This window comes from Euleptes europaea, chromosome 3 (assembly GCF_029931775.1).
Source record: "Euleptes europaea isolate rEulEur1 chromosome 3, rEulEur1.hap1, whole genome shotgun sequence".
In the NCBI taxonomy this organism is placed as follows: Eukaryota; Metazoa; Chordata; class Lepidosauria; order Squamata; family Sphaerodactylidae; genus Euleptes; species Euleptes europaea.
In genome coordinates, this window is record NC_079314.1 from 3,621,388 (window position 1) to 3,641,567 (window position 20,180).

At 52.7% G+C, this 20,180-nt stretch overlaps 1 protein-coding gene across 1 annotated transcript in view; it reads left to right on the forward strand.

Annotated features, from left to right (window-relative positions):
- AXL (AXL receptor tyrosine kinase) overlaps nt 1–20,180 on the forward strand; it is an 86,534-nt gene that overhangs the window by 19,254 nt on the left and 47,100 nt on the right. The window contains exons 3-4 of the mRNA XM_056846160.1: nt 9,622–9,722; nt 11,821–12,003. Coding sequence (XP_056702138.1) covers nt 9,622–9,722; nt 11,821–12,003 — 284 coding nt within the window. The remainder of the gene's footprint in view (nt 1–9,621; nt 9,723–11,820; nt 12,004–20,180) is intronic.

Sequence of the window (20,180 nt, forward strand, 5' to 3'; positions counted from 1 at the left end):
GGCCCCCCTCCCGCAAGGTCAGGAGGACGGGGCTTATCGGGATAGGCGGTGTGGAAATCTTGTACTAGGCGGGGGGCAGCCATGTGTGGGGCTGCCACCCATTCATCGTGTGCAGGTCCCAGATGTTTCCACCGGACAAAATAGAACAATTTCCCCTTTTTCCATTTGGAATCCAACACTTTAGACACTTCCAGATGGGTGTCCCCTCCCACAACCGTAGGAACCTCAGGTTTCGGAGGGGGGTGGAACTGGGGGGCCGCAACGTACGGTTTGAGGAGGCTTATATGAAAGACGGGATGGACGCCCTTAAGGGTCTTTGGAAGCTCGAGTTCCACAGTGACTTCATTGATCACCCGGGTAATGGGAAAAGGGCCCACATACCGATCGTTGAGTTTTTTGCAGGGTCGGAGGGAGTGCAGGTTCTTAGTGGAGAGATAGACCTGCCCCCCTACCTTGAGTTCCCAGCCCGGGGATCGATGTTTGTCAGCTTGTTCCTTGTACTTGCTCTTGGCACGTTCGAGATTTTTGAGCAACCAGGGCCAGGTAGACTGGACTACTCGTGCCCACTCCTGGACCTCAGGGACTGTTTCGAGCTCTGGGGTGACGGGAGCGGAACCAAAAGGACCAAATTCCGTTCCGTACACTACGCGGAAAGGACTGAAACCTGTGGAGGAGTGGGGGGCATTGTTATAGGCGTATTCAGCAAACGGCAGCAGATCCACCCAATCGTCTTGGTGGTAATTGACATAACAACGGAGGTAACATTCGACCACTGCATTTACCCGTTCCGTTTGACCATCAGTCTGAGGGTGGTAAGCTGAGGAGAGACCCTGTTCTTCCACCCCCATCAATTTTAGGAAGGCTCGCCAGAATTTGGCGACAAACTGGACCCCCCTGTCGGAGAGGACCTTCCTAGGGACCGAGTGTAGTCTGAGGATATGAGTGACAAACAACTTAGCCAATCCCTGGGCCGAGGGGAGTCCGGCGCAGGGAACGAAGTGGACCTGTTTGGAGAAAAGGTCCGTGATCACCCATAGAACCGTTTTACCCCGGCTGGGAGGTAGGTCGGTGATGAAATCCATGGCGATAACCTCCCAGGGTCGGGTGGGGCTCTCCAGGGATTTTAGTAGTCCAGGGGGTTTTCCCATTCTTTTCTTGGCCGTAGCGCAGGTGGGGCAGCTGCGCACGTACAATTCTACATCGGCTCTCATACCTGGCCACCAAAATTGTCTTCTCACCAGGTGCAGTGTTTTGACAAAACCAAAATGACCTGCCAGTTTGGCGCCGTGGACCAGTCCCAGAACTTCCTTGCGGAGAGAAGTTGGGACGTAGAGTTTCCCCCCCTGTACCCACCAGGAGTCCCGTTGCTCCATGCCCGTAGGGAGAATCTGTTGCTCCATTTCCTGCTGGGAAGCGTCCCGGAGCCTTTGCTGAAAGGCCTCCGGGATCCCTTTGAGCAAGGGATTCTCTGGCAGCCGGGCTTGTGACCGGGTGGTGACAGCGAGCCCCGGGATTTCCCCTCGTTGTTCAGGGGTAAAAAGGGAGTCCACGGGGCGGTCAAAATTGTTGCGGTACTGGGGAAGTCGGGACAGGGCATCTGCCAGGGCATTTTCCTTTCCGGGGACATGCTTGAGAGTGAAGCGGAATTTGGCGAAAAACTGGGCCCACCGAATTTGTTTGGCGTTGAGCTTCCTAGCCCCTTTGAGAGCCTCCAAATTTTTGTGATCGGTACACACTTCGAACGGAAACTCGGCCCCCTCCAAGAAATGCCTCCAGATGGTGAGGGCATGTTTCACCGCTGCCGCCTCCTTCTCCCAAATAGCCCAATTGATTTCTGACTGGGAGAACTTTTTGGAGAAGTAGGCGCAAGGCCGCAGTTTCCCTTCCCCGTCCCTTTGCAGTAGGGCCCCTCCCATGGCTACGTCGGAGGCGTCCACCTGAACCACAAAAGGCTTAGTGCAGTCCGGGTGGGCCAAAACCGGCTCCGACGAAAAAAGCACTTTAAGCTCGTCAAACGCCTGTTGACAGGGGAGAGACCACTGCAAACGGGCCGAGGGTAGAGCGGCGCTCGCTCCCTTCCCCTTGGTACGCAAGAGGGAAGTGAGGGGAAGGGCTACCTGCGCGAAATTGGGGATGAAGTTGCGGTAGAAATTGGCGAACCCCAAAAACTGTTGTAGGTGGCGGCGTGTGGTGGGGGGTTCCCAATCCCGCACGGCTTGAACCTTTTCGGGGTCCATTTCCAAGCCTTGGTGGGAAATGACATAACCCAGGAAGGTGATGGAGGGCTGGTGAAATTCGCATTTGGACACTTTGGCATACAGCTTGTGTTCACGCAAGCGTTGGAGGACCTCGCGAACCAACTTAACGTGTTCCTCCATGGTTTCCGAATAAATGAGAATGTCATCCAGAAATACCACCACCCCCCGAAACAACAAATCATGTAAAACTTCATTGATTAATTGCATAAAAACACTCGGGGCCCCAGAAAGTCCGAAAGGCATAACAAGGTACTCAAACATTCCAAAACAGCTGGAAAAGGCCGTTTTGGGTTCGTCCCCCTCCTTGATGCGGATGCGGTGGTAGGCTTCCACCAAATCCAGTTTAGTGAAGATTCGGCCCTCTTTCAGTTGCGCAAGAAGGTCTGGAATGAGAGGGAGGGGGTAAGCGTTAGACTGGGTGACTGCGTTCAGTCTGCGAAAGTCTATGCACAGTCTTAAGTCCCCCGTTTTTTTCTTAACGAAGAACGCGGGGGCGGAGTACGGGGCTTTGGAGGGGCGGATGAAGCCCCTCGCCAGGTTGGTGTCCAGATAGTCCCGCAGCACCGCCTTTTCGTTGGGACTCATGGGGTAAACCTTCCCCTTGGACAACTTGCCTTCCCCCACAATTTCAATGGCACAGTCTGTGTCCCGGTGTGGGGGCAATTCGTCACATTCCCTCACATCGAACACATCCGCGAAACGGGAATACTCCGCGGGCAGGCGGGGCGGAGGGGTGACTTGGGGTAGGGATCCCACCAAAGCGGCGGCCGGGGTACAAAGCACTCGGTCCTTGTCGTGAGCCCTGCAAGGGTCCTCCGGGAACGATCGAGGGATTATGCCCCTGCAGCCAATTCATCCCCAAGACTATGGGTGCAACTATGGGGGCAATAGTAAAATATAAGCGTTCCCAATGTTCCCCCACAGCCATAATCACCGCAGCGGTACGGTGAGTGACAGGTCCCTTCTTAAAGTCGCTACCGTCCATCTGGGAAAAGCGGAGGGGACCTGGGAGCAGTTTGCGTCGGACGCCTAACTTTTTGGCGGTTTCCTCGCTAATCAAAGTGCGGGCGCACCCGGAATCTACCAAGGCGGGAAATTCTAAAACTGGACCCCCCTTGGGCAGCGAGAGGTGCGCCCGAATATAAACATTGTCCTCTTGGGCGCTTACCATCGGTGGAGCTCCTTGCACAACAACGGGAGCGGTCTGCTGAGGAGCCCCCCTTACAGCAGACCGACGGCGTTTTTTGCCGGCATCTCCCACTCTTCCTCCTCACTGGATGAAGGAGACGTGGTAGTTGTAATCCGTGACTCGGCCGAGTCAAAGGCTGCATTTGTAATCCGGGGTCCCGATGGACCAGTGGAGGTGGAGGCTTCCTCTTGGGCGCTCGCGTGCAGTGCGGTGGGTGCGCTCCGGCGTCCAGGAGCGCCGCTGCGGCGTCGAGGTTGGTCCTCCGCCGGGGTTTTCCCCGGTTCGGCCGGGGTTGGGCGAGGGGTAGCTGGGCGTCCGGAACGGGACGGGCACTGCGAGGCGAAATGGCCCTTGCCACCGCACACCAAGCACACCCCGGTTTCAAAGCGCTTGCGGCGTTCGGCTGTGGAGGGCCCCCCCGGGGTTCGGGAATGCTTGATACCGCCGGGCCGGTCCCCTTTCGGCTTCGAGTCGCGACCGGTGCGCTGTCTGGACAGGGTCAGGAGCTGCTTCCGATTTTCGATGTCGGCGGCATGGCGCACCCAGCCCTCGACGTCCGGGAGGTTGCCTTGCATGAAGGCCCAATGTTGCAGGTCCGGGTTTAGTCCCTCCCTGAAGCACTGCACCCGGGTAGCCTCGCTCCAGTCCAGAATTCTGCTCGACAGAGACTGGAATTCACTCGCATACTGCGCCACTGACTTAGTCCCTTGGCGCAGTTGCATCAGAGTGGCCTTAGCCCGCTCCCCCAGGTTCGGGTCCTCGAATCTGTTGCGGAGAGCGACCATAAACTCATCCAGATTCCGCAGCACAGGGGAGCGGAGTTCATACTGTAACACCATCCACGCGGCCGCTTCTCCTTGGAGAAGGGAGGCCACATACTGGACCTGGGACTCTTCCGAGGTGAAGGTCCGGGCCTGTTCCCTCATAAAAATATCCACTTGGACCATAAAGAAGGTTAACTGATCCCCCGACCCATCGTACGTGATTTTCAGGTCACGGCGGGCCGGAGCGCTGGGAGGAGCGGGAGGAGTCGCCGGCGTTCCATCCGGAGGGTTGCCGGGGGGAGGCTGTACCTTCAGCGCGTCCATGGCGGCTGCCACCTCACCCATCACGGCTTGCATGGCATCCATCCGCTCCAGCATAGCTTGGCGTTCCTCCTGCCAGAGCCTCCGTTCCTCGTCCATCAGGACCTCTCTACGCGCGGGGTCGTCCACGAGCCCCGTGCCGGACAATCCCAAACGGCGATGCTTCGCCTCGGTCCGGGAGAGCGACCAACCCTTCGGAGAGTCCAGCCAGGAGTTAAAGGTGTTCTTGGGCTTCGTACCCAAGCCCGGTCCCGGGTGTGGGGGGCCGGGTACCTTCCGCCTGGCATCCTCCTCCTTTGGGTCCGGTTTCTCCGGAACCTCGGGTTTCCCCGGTGAAGCCGGGGGGGAAGAGGGATCCTCGTCGCCTGGCATTACTGTCCCTTAAGGTACAGACGCAGAGTGAAAAGGCAGAGACTTGCAACTTAATGTGAGAGTTCCCAACTCCCTGGGCTAACTTCGCAAAATCACTGCTCAGGCTTGAATGCAGAAACAATAGATTTATTGAAGGCTTCAGACAGATGAGACAGACACAGATTCAAAGTTGCAAGTGAATTGGCATAGCCGGGTTACAAAATATATCTATTCCAGGGCACTAGGGTTCACACTGATGTTATGGGAAGTTACAAGATAGATTGGTGCAATACAAAACATCAAACGGGTCCCAGCAAGGCTGCTAGGGCTATCAGATCTTCAAGGCCGGACTCGGCCTGAGGGAGTGCTCACAGGAAGCGCGGTAGGGGAGGGCACCTGGGAAAGACAGCAGAGGCGCCGGGTTGCGGGGAGGTGTGAACCGCTTTTACGAGTTCAAAGAGATAGGCAAGGATCAAAGTGGGGAAGGGGAGTAAAGAATACCAGACCCTCACACAGGTGCAGCACAGAGTCCCAGAACAGGAAAAGAAGAGAGGAGTATGAAGGAGGGACAGTGGGAAATTAAGCTAGGGTTGTGAACTCCTCTTGGGAAAATACCTGGCGATTTGAAGATGGAGCCTAGGGAGAGCAGAGTTTGGGTAGGGGAGGGAGCTCAGCAGGGTATATATAATGCCATAGAGCCCCTCCTCCAAAACAACCATTTTAACCTGGGGAACTGATCTCTGTCGGGAGATCTCCAGGCCCCACCTGGAGCCTAAATTAAGAGCAGGAATTATACTTTGCAAAAGTTTGATCAAATGGGAGAGAGTTTTCCTGAGGCCTCAAAGACAACAGAGAAGGAGGCAGGCAGGTCTCCCTTGGGAGGGCATCGCCTACTGGAGACGACCACAGATAAGACCCATTTCGAAGAATGACCTAAGCAAAAGACAGCCTCTTGCCCCAAGGAGTTTACAATCTATGTTTAAGCAGGGCAACGTACTTCTGAATTATGTGATCTGTAATATATTATGCACATTAAACAAAACTACGTGTTTTTCTGTTTTCTGTCTTGGGGGAGACACAAAGCCCTACCTGGACAGAATTAAACCCTGCTACTATTCTGTGCCCTTTGAGAGCCAGTGTGGTATAGTGGTTAAGAGAGTTGGACTAGTATCTGAAAGACCCAGGTTCGAATCCCCACTTGTGCCATGGAAGGGCTAGAAACTAGATGTGTTTTTTAAACAAAAGTTAAGAGCCCACTAGATAGCCTTTGCCAAGTTGTTCCCCTTCAGTTTCAAACCTACCCACCCATCTACTTTGTCGAGATGGTCATACTCATCCTACCTTTCAGGGCTGTTGTCAGTAAGATTAGGTACATAAAGCACTGATATTAAAAAAACACACCACATCAATGCTGAGTATGTGTTTCTGTAAATAATGAAAGTGTGCATAGAAATTATTGTTAAAAGTGTTTGGTGCTGTACTGATTTCAGAGGAGGAGATCCCTTGAATTTTGTATCTGAAATTCAGATCTTTTTTTGCTGACAGTGTTCTGGAAACCACAGGATCTTCCTTGCAGATTGTCCCCATGCTGTTTTTAACTTTGGTTCATTAGCTGCGTAGGCTGAATTTAGGTGCTTATTTAGGGTAACACTATTTGGAAGTAATGCCCTTTTTATACGGTGGGGCTTAATCCTAGGACAGCTTTTTTAGGATTGCCCCATTGCTGGTCTACAAGCCTGGGGAAACAGGAATTTGAGAGCATTCACAAAAGATAACCGGCCCTTTCCTTCCACAGTAGACCAGCAATGGGGCAATCCTAAAAAAGATGTCCTAGGATTAAGCCCCACCAAATTTTTAAAAAAACCACACATGCGGGCAAAAAAAAAAAAAGGAGACACTGTTCGGTCTCTCTCAAGGGCTGGGGGGTGGGTGTCTGTGAGTGTTTTGCTGCCGTGGATTAGCCCCCCGAGCCTCTGTTTTTCAACATAAGGCTTGAGGAAAAAAAGCTCTGCGTTTTATTTTTATTTTTACTTTCACGGGGCATCTAAGCGTTCCGGAGTCAGAGAGCCCTCCTCATTCAGCCCCTTTAGACCTCCTTGCGAGGTTGGCCTCATTTCAGCCACCTAGAAATTGGAAGTTTTCTCTTTTAGAAAATGTCATGCTTATAACACCGCGTGTGTTTATCTAGAAAAGTCAACCCTGCAAGCAGGAGTCTGAGAGTCGACCCTCTTAGAAAATAGAAGTTTCTCCAACTAACTTTTACCCCCACCCCACCCCATGCACGCTTGCTTTAAGAAAGGAAAGCGGTCTGGGTGCTGTTTCAGAACCATTCCTTCCTGTTTTACTTTCACGGGGGCCAGCAAAGCAAGCAGGAGTCTGAGCCCCTAGCCCCCCTCATTCAGCCCCTTTAGACCTCCTTGCAAGGCTGAGATGGCAGTTTTGCAGAGCTGCCAATCAGGCCTGTCCCTCTAAAACTTCACTCTGCACAGCTAGAAATGAAGGAAAGTGTCGGATGCTGACAGCAAGCCTGAAAGAAAGTTTCTGCTATCGTGGCTTGGAGAGCACATGTTCAGCTGCAGGGCCTAGATAAGGGGGGGGGGGTTTGTCACTCAAGGCTTCTGGTGGGGAAAACGCGTCGTGGGCTGTCATTCGCCTTCTTAACTGTGGCACGTTTGATAGTCTTGAAGGCGGAGGCAGATCACAGGCGTTTCCAAACACACCACACCTCCTCTTCGTTGTGTAGGATGCGAGCCCTGCCCTTGCTTCCTTTCACTAAACGGGGCTGTTGTTGGTAAGAGTTGGTTGGCTGCGGTTCCCGTCCCCTCTCTCTTCTGAAAGACCCTTTCCTGACTCTCCCCTCTGCCCCTCTCTCTCTCTCTCTCTGTCCAACATGTAGCAAAAAGGGGTTTTGTGTGTAGAAAAAGAATTGAGTTTTGGGCTTCTCACATCTTTCCAAAAAAGGAGAACTCCTGGGTATAAAAACAGAAAGCCCTGCTGATAACCATCCTAGGGCAGAGATACCAGCTAGCGGCTTTGTAGGAAGAAAAAAAACAAGGTCTTTGCTGTCTCTGTTTTTTTTCATTGAAAATTTAGACCATTGCAGGGAGAAGTTAGTTTGGGCAAAAATCTGCTTTCTCAAAAGTTCCTGCAAGGAACTTGCGTTTGGAGGGTTTTTGGGGAGGGGCTGCTGCATAACCCCTCCTGTGCCCCAGGAGCCAGAGGATGAAACTACACCTCTTGATTATCACCTCATAATCAAAGGTGGAATAGGAATCTCTCCTGCCTGCCTGCTTGCCTCCAGATCCCCTCGCTGTAGCTGTGTTAGGCACCCAGCCCCCTCCTCCTCCCCCTCCCTTGGTGGAAAAAAAATGTCTGCATTACTTTGTGAGCACTTTTGCAGAGAACTGGTAAGTTCTTCTCCCCCCCCCCCTCTCTCTCTCGCTCTCTCCTGTCTGGATGTCCCTTGTGCCTTGTGACGGAGCATCCATTCAGTGCCTCCCTCCCACTCCCACTCCCCAATGAAGGTGGGGGCAGATCACTGGCGTTTCCTAACACCCCCACCTACATGATTCTTTGCAAAAGAAGGTCAGAAACAAAACCCTTCCTCCCACCATGCAGCAGTGCTATACCTGAACCAATCACCGCCTTTCCCTCAACCCCTCCCTTGGAGGCGTTTCCTTCGTTGTATAGGACAGGCGAACGCGTCTTGCTTTCTTTCACTCGGGCAAAGCTCATGTGGTAAGATCTGTTTTAAAAAAGCACACTCCAAACTCTCTCTCTCTGTGCAAAGCAGGAAGATGCTCGTTAAGGAGGCACGATTTAAAAAGCACTCTGGCTCTCTCGGGGAGCTGAAAAAATGCCAAGCAAGTTTGGCATAGAAAAAAAGGCTTTTGTTTGTAAAACCAGGACTTTTGGTTGCCTATTCTGTAAGGGGGGCTCTGAAATACACTATTGCATAAACTTTACTCTCCATAGTAAAAAAAAACACTTGTTTTGGGAAAAACTCCAGCCCCGAAGTTGGTATGCATAACATAGGCTCATGAACCACCCCACAGGCCACGTTATAAATTGCGTTCTAAAAAAAAAATACACTGGGAATCACACCACCACCTGTCTGTCAGCAGCTACAACCCTCCCCCCCCCACATGCTGCCACACGGCCCCGCCCCCTCACGGTCTCTCTGTGCACACACCCCCTCTCTGCAATTTTTGACACCTCCCCTGAGATAATAGGGTGTATACACTCCTACGATTGCCAATGCCAGATTGGCAAATTCCTGGAGATTTTGGGGTGGAGCCTGGGGAAAGCAGGGTTTGGGGAGGGGGGAGCTCAGCAGGGATGTCATGCAGTGGAGTCCACCCTCCCAAACAGCCATTTTCTTCAGAGGAACTGATCTCTGTAGTCTCAAGATCAGTTGCAATTCTGGGAGATCTCCAGGCCTCACCTGGAGGCTGGCAGCCCTAGGAGAAGGCCTTCATGCCCTGCGTGTAAACTTCATGGAATGGAGACATCTCTCTAGATGCAGGTGGGGACAGAATTCTGAAAAAGATACCTTTGTCTGCTTTTAGGAGATGAACTTGGGCATGGAACTGGTAGTTTTTACATCAACCAGTGCTCCCAGAGCAGGATTCTGTACACCTCTGGAAAGAGGGATTCCTTGTTCCCACTTCTTCTGCAAACCAGATGTTAGAACATCTTCAGGAGTTTGTGTGAACGTTCTCTTCTCTCCCCCCACCAGCATCCCTTCTGTGCAGCTTTTGGACATGGGAGATTACCAGTGTGTGGCATCTGTGAACGGCTCTGACATCCTCTCTGACAAAGCTTATTTGGGACTGGAAGGTAAGTACCTTGGGCTGCCAAGTTGTGACGCTATGAGTTTTCCCCTGTGGACCTGAGCACCTTGTTACCTAATCCCAGATTCAGTGGTGAAGGAAATGAACTCTGAACGTGCTCAGAGGCACTCTTGTCTGCTTTAAATGAGGTCCTGGCTTAGATGGGTGGGAAGTGCTGTCAAGTCGCAGATGACTTATGGTGACCATGTAGGGTTTTTAAGACAAGAGATGTTCAGAGGTGGTTTGCCATTGCCTGTCTCTGCGTACCAACCCTGACCTTCCTTTGTGGTCTCCCATCCAAGCACTAACAGGGCCAATCTTGCTTAGCTTCCAAGTTCTGACAAGATCTGGCTACGCTGGACTTGAATGGTGGTGGAAAGTGCCGTCAAGTCACAGCTGACTTATGGTAACTTCTTAGGGTTTTCAAGGGAAGAAACAAACGGAGGTGGTTTGCCATCGCCTGCCTCTGCGCAGCAACACTGAACTTCCTTGGTGGTCTTCCATAGAAATAGTAACTAGGGCCAACCCTTCTTAGCAGCCAAGATCTGACAAGATTGGGCTAGCCCGGGCCTCCAGGTCAGGGCAACAGACAAAAATATGTGGTTTGCCATCGCCTGCCTCTTTGTAGCAACCCTGGACTTCCCTGGTGGTCTCCCATCCAAGCTCTAACTAGGACTGACCCTACTTAGCTTCCAAGATCTGACAATATCAGTCTAGCCTGGGCCATCCAGGTCAGGGCAGCCTGGGCTTAGTTTCCCTTGAATGTAATGCTTTTTCTGTTATAAATCAGGAAACGGGGACAACTGGAACCCTTTCTGGTCTTGGTTCTTGTGGGTTATCCGGGCTGTGTAACCGTATTATACCGTATTATACCAAGACCACGGTTACACAACCCGGATAACCCACAAGAACCAATGAACTCTGACCGTGAAAGCCTTCGACAATACCTTTCTGGCCTGTTTTTTTTTTTTCAAGTAGCTTGCACCATTTTTTTAAGAAAGGCCATAAGCGAGTCAGTTGCCATGTGATGGTTAGAAGATTGGCCTTAGACCACAGGGAGACCTGGAGATATAAATCTCTCTTCTGCTATAAAGCCCAAGGGATGATTTTGGGCCATCCCCTCCCTTTCTCTACCTTGCACAGTTGTTGTGGGAATAATACGGGAAGAAGAGAGAGCCATAAATGCCAGCTACCCTGAGTTTTCTTAGGATAAATTTTTTTGAGTCATCCATTAGAAACCTGTAAATCAGAATAAAACCATGCAACAAGCCAAACGGAATAACATTCACCTGGTGCCCACATAAATCTCTGGGGAGGCTGTTCTATGGGACAAGAAGTCTGCTGCTTAATCTCAGAAAATGGGGGCAGGCTGGGGGTCCAGTAAGAATCTCAGCAAATGGGCAGATTCCCACAGGAGAAGATGGTCCTTCAAAACCCTGGCTGTAGGCCTCCATTTATAGGTCAAACTAACCCTCTAAATTGCTGCAGGAACCAGATTTGTAGCCAGGACAGTTCTCTCAACTGAATACATTACTGGACGCTCTTATCTGCCTCTCTTCCAAACCACTGCCCCCCCAGGGCCCTCCACTCTTGGATCCAGAGGAATGTTTCTGTAGGCACTAGGATTTCCGTTTATGGAGCAGCATTTTCTTCTCTATCCTCCATGGCAGCCCAAAGCACCCCCAAAATCCTGTTCCCAGGGGGTCTCTTCTCCCCCATTAACTGGATTTCAGGTGGTCCTTTGGGCTGTCTCAGAGGGGATATAAGGTTGCCAACTTCCAGGTGGGGGCTGGAGATCTCCCAGAATTACAACTACAGACGGTAGAGCTCAGTTCCCCTGGAGAAAATGGCTGCTTTGGAAGGTAGACTCTATGGCCTGAAACTCCACTAAGGTCCCTCTTCTCCCCAAATTCTGCCTTCTCCATGGTCAACCACCAAATTTCCTGGCATTTCCCAACCTGGAGCTGGCAGACCCTAGCGGGGATGTGAGCCGGGAAGATTGCACGCTGTGGATGGAAATCCTTGCACCTGTGAAAATGTCTCATCTGGATCCTAGGGAAAGAATAACAATAATGTCTGATCACCTCATTCCTGTTTGCTCCCAGGTCTTCCCTTTTTTGCTGACGAGCCCCAAGACCTGGAGGTGATGGCCGGGACCCCTTTCAACCTCACCTGCGGAGCTCAGGGTCCACCGGAGCCCGTGCAAGTAATATGGTTGCAAGACAGCATTCCTCTAAACTTCCTGGGTGACCCTCTGTCCTGGGCCCCTTCAGTACTGGCTGTGAGAGGTGAGTTATGCCAGATGACGTTTGGCTCTTCTGGGCAGGAAATTGGACTTCCCAGAGTTATGCAAGAGAGGCAGTGTTGTGTGGCAGTTAGAGCAGGGTTACCCAACATGGTACCCACAGGTGCCATGGACATCTCTCCTGGCACACACTAAGTGATTTTAGAAAGTGGGCAGAGCCAGGTGGGGCTTTTGCCCAGCAGGGCTTCTGATTGTCCATGGAGATTTGATTGGCTGTGCAGATTTTTCAAATGTTGCTTTGGCAGCAGCTGTCACCTGAGCACGAGGATCTTCACAGTATGATGGAAGATAAGCTGTATGTAGGCAAGAAAAACTTTTACAACAATATGTTCATTTTTAAAGGCATCCTGTTAAATAGAGATTTTAAAGGCATCCTGGTAAATAGAGATTCTGAAGAGTCACTATTAGAGTTATGCATGACCTCACTTCTTGAGATTTTGTGGTTGGCTCCACCTTTTGTGGCAGCCATTTTGCGGTTGCGCCCACCACCATCCAGTGTCAGAATTCCAAAGGTGCCCACAGGCTCAAAAAGGTTGGGGACCCCTGGGTTAGAACATTGGGCAAGGAACAAGTTCTTGGGTTCAAATCCTCACTCTGCCATAAAGCTCACTGGGTGACCTTGGGCCTTTCTCCCTGCCAAATCTACCTCACAGGGTTGTTGTGAGAATAAAATGGAGAAGGCGAGAAGCATGGTGCCTGCCCTGGGCAGCAGGGGGGTCAGCTTTTCAGAGGAGAACTTGTTTGTTATTCAGGATTGGTTGCTTATGCCCAAAATTGGTTCAGAACTTCCTGATGCATCTCTGGCAACTGAGCATGCGTTGGCAAAGCCCAACCAGCATTTAATTTTTAATTTTTACAGTGGGAGGGACTGACAATCACCCACCCCACCTACCTATTTTGGGAACCTTACCCCCTAATCCCTGGTGTGCATAAATGGCTGGAGATTACTCACTGGTTAAAGCCTAGGGTTGCCAGCTCCAGGTTGGGAAATACCTGGATATTTGGGGGGTGGAGCCTGAGGAGGGCAGGGTTCAGAGGGGGACTTCAATGCCATAGAGTCCAATTGCCAAAGTGGCCATTTTCTCTGTCCCCTGAGGTCAGTTGTAATATTGGGAAATCTCCAGCCACCACCAGGAGGTTTTTAGCTCAAACAAAAAGATACAATAATACTCAAGCAAACTATGCAAACATATATTGTGAAAGACGTGTTTCACAATATATGTTTGCATAGTTTGCAATATATGTTTGCATAGTTTGCTTGAGTATTATTGTATCTTTTTGTTTGAGCTTAGTACTATACTTCCATAATTATCCCTGTAGTACTTGTGCATATTTTCTCCAGACCACCAGGAGGTTGGCAACCCTATTAAGGCATCCCTTTTTGCTTTCACTTTGATAGGACTGGCCGTGGGCCTAGAGATGCCAACTTTGGCTTGAGAAATTCCTGGAGATTTGGGGGCAGAGCCTGGGGAGGGTGGGGGGTGGAGAGGGAGGTGAGCTTGTTCCGTCTGTGATCCCATAGAGTCTGCCCTCTGAAGCTGTCATTTCCCCCAGGGGAACTGATCTCTGTCACGTAATTCCAGAACTCCAGGTCCCACCTGGAGGATGGCAACCAGATTACACCTGATGGGTAGCCGCGTTGCTCTGTCTATAGCAGTAGAAAAGAGCAATAGTCCAGTAGCACTTGAAAATTTTCTGGCAGGGTTTGAGCTTTCCTGAATCATAGCTCACTTCTTCAAATACAGCTAGAATGCGCGTCCATCTATCCTTAAGTAGAGAAGAGTGGATTCAGAGAATTCAACGGTGAATTCTCTGTTCTCTAATAGACAGACACATGCTAGCTGTATCTGAAAAAGTGAGAAAGCTCATGCCCTGCCAGAAATTTTGTCAGTCTTTAAGGTGCTACTGGACTCCTGCTTTTTTCTACTGAAGAAGTGAGCTGTGACTCATGATAGCTCTATACCCTGCCAGATTACAGGCTTCGATGAAGCTTTGTGTCTCCTTTTGCCACCTGAACGGATGAGCCAAAAACATCCTTTATTGGTTCTCCATTCTGTTGGCTGCAGAGAAGGAATGCTGATTCTCCCAACCATCCCACTCTGGTTTTCTGGAAGGGCAGGCACGAAGGGGCTCAGAGGGGGAAGGGACCCCTCTTCTTGCTCTCTGCCCCCCTCCCCTTGCTTTTCACATCCTTGTTCATTGTCTTGGGCTCCCGCTCTGAAAGCCCAGCTTGTCCCCAGCCCGCGGCCCCTTTTGTCCCCTTTTCTATGGAGGTGCCTGTGCCCTGATGGGGAAGGGTTTTTCTCTGAGCGTGGGAACAGACCTGGCAAAGGTTGCCAACTTGCCATTAGGCAATAAGGGGGCTGTTTGTGTATATGTATGTGTGCATGTACATGGATTCTGCTGCTCATGGGGGGATCCTAACAGCGCCAGCGTTTACACAGCTCTTGTAAGCATTCAGAGAATGCCGCATTCATTATCTCAGGCATTGATACAGTGGTCTTCGAGGTAGGTCAAATGTGTAGTAAGGGGCTGTGTACTGGGGGAGGAGAAGGAGAGCCCCTGCAAGTTCCTCATTGCTTTGCCAGAGACTTTGGTGACCGTAATTACCGCTGTTACGCTACCACCACTGCTGTGCAAACCCAAACCTTCCCAACCACCCAACCAAGAACAATTTCAGCAAGATTGGGGGGGGGGGTTCATATGGGGGAAACAGTCACAAAAACCCATGGGTGGCACTGCCACATGGTATGCTGGAGGGAGAACCAAGGACATAACGATAGCCTCTGTGTCTCCCCCACTAATTCTTTAAGGTTGTCAACTGACCAGAAAAAAATTGGCCTGAAAATGCTCTTGTGTCTTTATTCCCCTTAGGCTGCAACAATCAGCAAGTGGAGCATTTTGTAGCAGGGAGGCCATCATTTGTTGCCTGCGAATGCTGGCACATCACACTGATCTTAGGCAGAGGAACAGGGGCTGGTGAAAACCATGGTAATCCCACTGTCAGCACCGGAGACTGAACTCAGAGTCCTGGATTCAAAATCCTCTGTCTAAACCCTTTAGGCCAAACGTCCCTTCCAGTTGTGGGGAGGGAACGCTGGAGCCCTGCTTCTTTCTGTACCCCTTCTCCAGTCCACTTTGAGAAACGTCCTGAAGGCGAATCACTTGGAGGTGGCTAGAATTACTGGAACTTGAAGAGTTTGGCAGAACTTGAACACAGGAACACATGAATCTGCCTTATAGTGAACTAGATCATTGGTCCATGAAAGGCAGTATTGTCTACTCAGACTGGCAAAGGCTCTCCAGGGTCTCAGGTCTTTCACGTCACTTACTGCCAGATCCTTTAACTGGAAGTGCTGGAGATTGGACCTGGGACTTTCTGCATGCAGAGCAAATGCTCTTCCACTGAGCCACGCCCTTTCCCCTTGGCTCTTCATGGTCTTAAGCAGATCTTTCATATCACCTACTACCTGGTCCTATTTTAACTGGAGATGCCAGAGATTGAACCAGGGACCTTCTGTATGCCAACAGATGCTTTCCACTGAGCCACACCTCCTCCCCATCAACTGCCTTTAATATACTGAATATGCACCAAGGAGCGGGTGAGAATGTATTTTTTTTTTAAATTATACTCTGCTTTTCTCCACCGTGGGGTCTCCAAGGCAGCTGGCTGACAGCATGGTTCATCTCCAGTTTATCCTCACAACAACAACCTTGTGAGGTAGGTTAGGCTGAGAGAGAGTGACTGGCCCAAGGTCACCATGCCAGCTTCCAAAGCAGAGTGGGGATTTGAACCTGGGTCTCCCAAATCCAACACTCTATATAGGATTGCCAGCCTCCAGGTGGTGGCTGGAGATCTCCCACTTTTACAGCTGATCTCCAGGCAATGGAGAACAATTCCGCTGGAGAAAATGGCTGCTTTGGAAGGTGGACTCCATGGCATTCTACCCCACTGAAGTCCCTCCCCTCCCCAAACCCACCCTCCTCAGGCTCCACTCCCAAAATCCCCAGGCATTTCCTAACCCAGAGCTGGCAACCCTAACTCTATACCACGCTGGCTGTTTGCATGCTGTGAGAAGATACAGGTTTTTGAGGTCTGTGGATCAAACCTCTGCTTAAAGCCAGGCCGAGGTCTTTATTTCTCCCCAGCTGGCAATTCCTATTCTAAGCTGCCCCCATCTCTAGGGCTGCCAACCTCCAGGTAGCACCTGGAGATCTCCCAGAATTGCAATTGATCTCCAGACTATAGAGATCAGCTCCTCTTTGGACGGTGGGCTCTATGGCATTATACCCTGCTGAGGTCGCTCCCTTCCCCAGGCTCCACCCCCAAAATCTCCAGGTGGTTCCCAACCCAGGTCTGGCAACCCTACCAATCTCAGATGATTGGGAGCCGCTGGTTTTATCTGTTTCTAAAAGACACTCTGCAAGTGCTCAGAGGCTAGGGTTTATTCTTTTAAAAACACAGGCCTAAGGTCTATGATTTGGAAACCAGGTTCTGAGGCCTAGACTGGTCAGTGTGCTTGGATGCAAAGCCCTGGACAAGTCCGCAGGGATGGAGCAGCCGATCATCTTGGCACTGCTAATTATCTTCTTTCTGTGCTTTGAAAGCCGTGGACTGCTCAGTCCAGAGAGCTCTGGATCCTTCCCAAGAGCTTCCAAGCATCCTGACCACAGCCCCCCTCCTTTCTTTTTTTGCCAGAGGCTGGAGGATGATTTGTCTGGGGGGCACTGTGGGTTGCCGCTTTGGCTGGAGGGTTTTTTTGTTTTGCTGAATCAGCAGCTGTGTCAGGGCTTGTCTAAGAGGAAATGCCTCTGTAGAGCTTCTGAGGAAGAACAGCAGGAAATTGCTCCAGGCAGCAACAGCCTCTTTTACATGGCGATCCTGTGTGCACTTACTTGGGAGTAAGCCTGGTTTACATGTGGCAAAAGAATGAGGTGGCAGAAGGGATTACACGGTGTCGGACTGCAGATTGAGGATTTCATTTGGCAGCAGGGCCCCTTTGCTGACAAACTACAGCTTTGGCATAAGCAGAATTTTTAGGTTCTGGTGCTGACCCCTGGAAATAGGGTTTGTTAAGTCCGCGTGGGGAGGACACACGAGGTCGAGACGGAGTTCCAACAACAACACAGCTTTATTGATTTCAGCAATAACAGACAGAACTGAGGAACTATACAACCTGGCCCTGCTTATATGCTCCCCTGGCCCCCGGTGGCCGCTCCCCCCCTGATCCGTGATAGGGGGAAAACAACCCCCAGGTCACCAATGGCATGACCTGGCTTAGGGCCAATGGGATGTGTTGGCTGTGGCCAATCATGCGAGCAGGGCTTAGGAGCCTTCGCCCAGGACTCAAGCTCCTGGGCTTCCTTCGCTATGGTCTTAACTGATGCACATACATTACACCCCTCCCCCCTAAGTTCAAACACTCACGAGCACACAAAGTCTTTCAGGTGGCTGGGTCGTGTTCGTAACCGCTGCGACCTACGCGGTACCGGAACTGGCGTTGTGGGTGCTGGGGCGTCTGTGGCAGCGGTCGGCCTGAGTTTGCAGGAGGTGGGAGAAATGGCTTCCAGGAGCTCTCTTTGCGTGCCGGCAGATAGGCGCTCCTCGCCTGGCTCGCTCTCCGCTGGCGCGACTTGCTCCGCCACTCTGGGAGGCTCCGGAGCTTCTGTGGCAGCGGCGCAGTCGGGCTCGTCAGCCAGTCAGCGGTGCAGCTGATCGATGTGTCGCCGGAGGAGTCGACCCTCAGGGGTGGCAACCCGGTAGGATACCGGGCCGGTTGCGTCTTGCACGGTAGCCGGGATCCAGGCTGGGCCCATTCCATAGTTACGGGCATAGACGGGGGCATCCTGCTCTATGACCCGTGGGGTTGCTGGTTCTTCTCGGTGGCAAGGGCGTTCCGGCACAAGGTCGGGGTGTAGCCGGTCAAGTGGCGTTTTTGGCCGGCAGCCCATGATGAGCTCCGCGGGGCATTTTCCGGTAGCGGAGTTGGGCGTAGTGTGCTGGTACAGGAGGAATTCTGCCAGCCCCCTGTCCCAGTCATTGCGCTCAATGCGCCACATTGCTTCCTTGGTTGTGCGGACCATTCTCTCTGCCTGTCCGTTAGTGGCGGGGTGGAACGGGGCTGAGGTCGTGTGGCGGATTCCGTTTTTGGCCAAGAACTCTTGGAACTCCGCGGACATAAATTGGGCCCATTGTCGGAGACCACCGTGTCTGGCAAGCCGTGGGTGGCAAAAAGCTTCCGCAGTTCCCGAACCACCACTCGCGAGGTCATAGAGCCTACGTCAGCGACCTCCAGCAACTTGGAGTAGGAGTCCACCATGATCAGGAAAGTTTTGCCCTGGAACGGGCCCGCAAAGTCTATGTGGAGGCGGGACCAGGGTCTGTGGGTGGACTCCCAATGGTGGGTCGGGGCTCGCAGCATCTCGGGCCGCGACTCCTGGCACGGCTGGCAGCGGCTCACCCACTCCTCTACAGCAGCGTCTATGCCCGGCCACCAAACGTAGCTCCTTGCCAGGGCCGTCATGCGCACTATTCCCGGGTGGCAGGCATGCAGGGCCTCCAGGACCTTGGTGCGCAGTTTGGCTGGAACCACGACGCGGCTCCCCCAGAGTAGACACCCCTTATTCAGCGAGAGTTCATGCTGCCGCGTGAAAAAGGGCTTGAATTCGCCCTCCGGCCTGGCCGCCGGCCACCCCTTCCCCACCCAGTTCAAAACGCGGGCGAGGGTGCGGTCCTTTGCTGTGTGAGCCGCAATGTCCGAGGCATGTAGGGGCGGTTCAGGCAGGGTCTCCAGCAGCATGACGTTGTAGGCCGGGGACGGGTCCGGATCGGAGTCCTTGAGCGGCAAACGGCTGAGCGCGTCGGCGTTCGCGATGCTGGACCCGGGGTGGTGCAGTAGCCGGAAGTCGTAGGCGTTGAGAAAAATCGACCAGGCATGCGGTGGGACAGGATTTGTGGCGTCTGATGATCTGCCACGAACAACCCCAAAAGTGGCTTGTGGTCGGTGATGATGGAGAAGGGGCGGCCATAAACGTAGTCATGGAATTTCTTCATGCTGGCCACAACGGTGAGCGCCTCCCGGTCGATTTGCGCGTAGTTCCTCTCCGCAGTGGAGAGGGTCCGGGAGTAGAAAGCAATCGGGGCCTCCTGACCGCCTGGCAGCTGGTGGCTCAGAACCGCTCCGACGCCGTAGGGTGAGGCGTCGCATGTTAACACAACGGGAAGCTTCTCGTCGAAATGGACGAGTAAGCTGGAGGGAGACAGGAGGGCTTTGGTAGCCTCGAACGCCCGTTGATGCGACACCCCACGCCCACAGGGAGGATTTGTCCAGGAGACGGTGGAGCGGCTCGGCAACCGACGCCTTGTTAGGGAGGAAGGCGTGGTAAAAGTTCAGCAGGCCAAGGAACGACTGGAGCGCCTGTTTGCTTTGGGGCGGCGGGGCGTTGTGGATTGCCTTGATCTTGTCGGGTGTGGGATGGATGCCCTCTGTGTCGATCAAGTAGCCCAGGAACTCCACCTGCGGTAGGCCCAGCTGGCACTTCTCTCGCTTGACCGGGACGACACCAGGCAAGCCCTTCAGGAGGTCTTCCATCAAATTCTGGAAGATGCCCGGGGCCGTGCTGACCCCGAACTGCAGGCGCGTCACCTGGAAGGCACCCCGGTGAGTAACAATTGTCTGTGCCTCGGCCGACTCATTGTCCACGGGCAGCTGTTGGTAAGCCTGAGCGAGGTCCAGTTTGGCAAACACCCGACCCCCAGCGAGGGAGGCCAGGAGGTGGCTGACAATGGGCACGGGGTAGGCATGCGGCCATATTAATAGTACATTTGTAGTCCGCACAGATGCGGACGTCCCCGTTGGGCTTGAGTGGTGTCACGATCGGGGTTTCCCAGGGGGCGTTGGGGACCGGCACCAGCACCCCCTGAGCGATGAGACAGTCAAGCTCCGCGTCGATCCGGGGCTTGAGGGCGAAGGGGACGCGGCGAGGCTTGAGGCGGATGGGCACGGCGGTGGGGTCGACGTGCAGGCGGACCGGCGGCCCCTTGTAGCAGCCCAGCAGGCCCTTCCACACATCCTTGAACTCCGCCCAAACGTCGTTGAGGGCGGTCAGGCTGATGCGGTGGATGCCGCAGATGTGAAGGCCGAGGGCCGGAAACAAGTC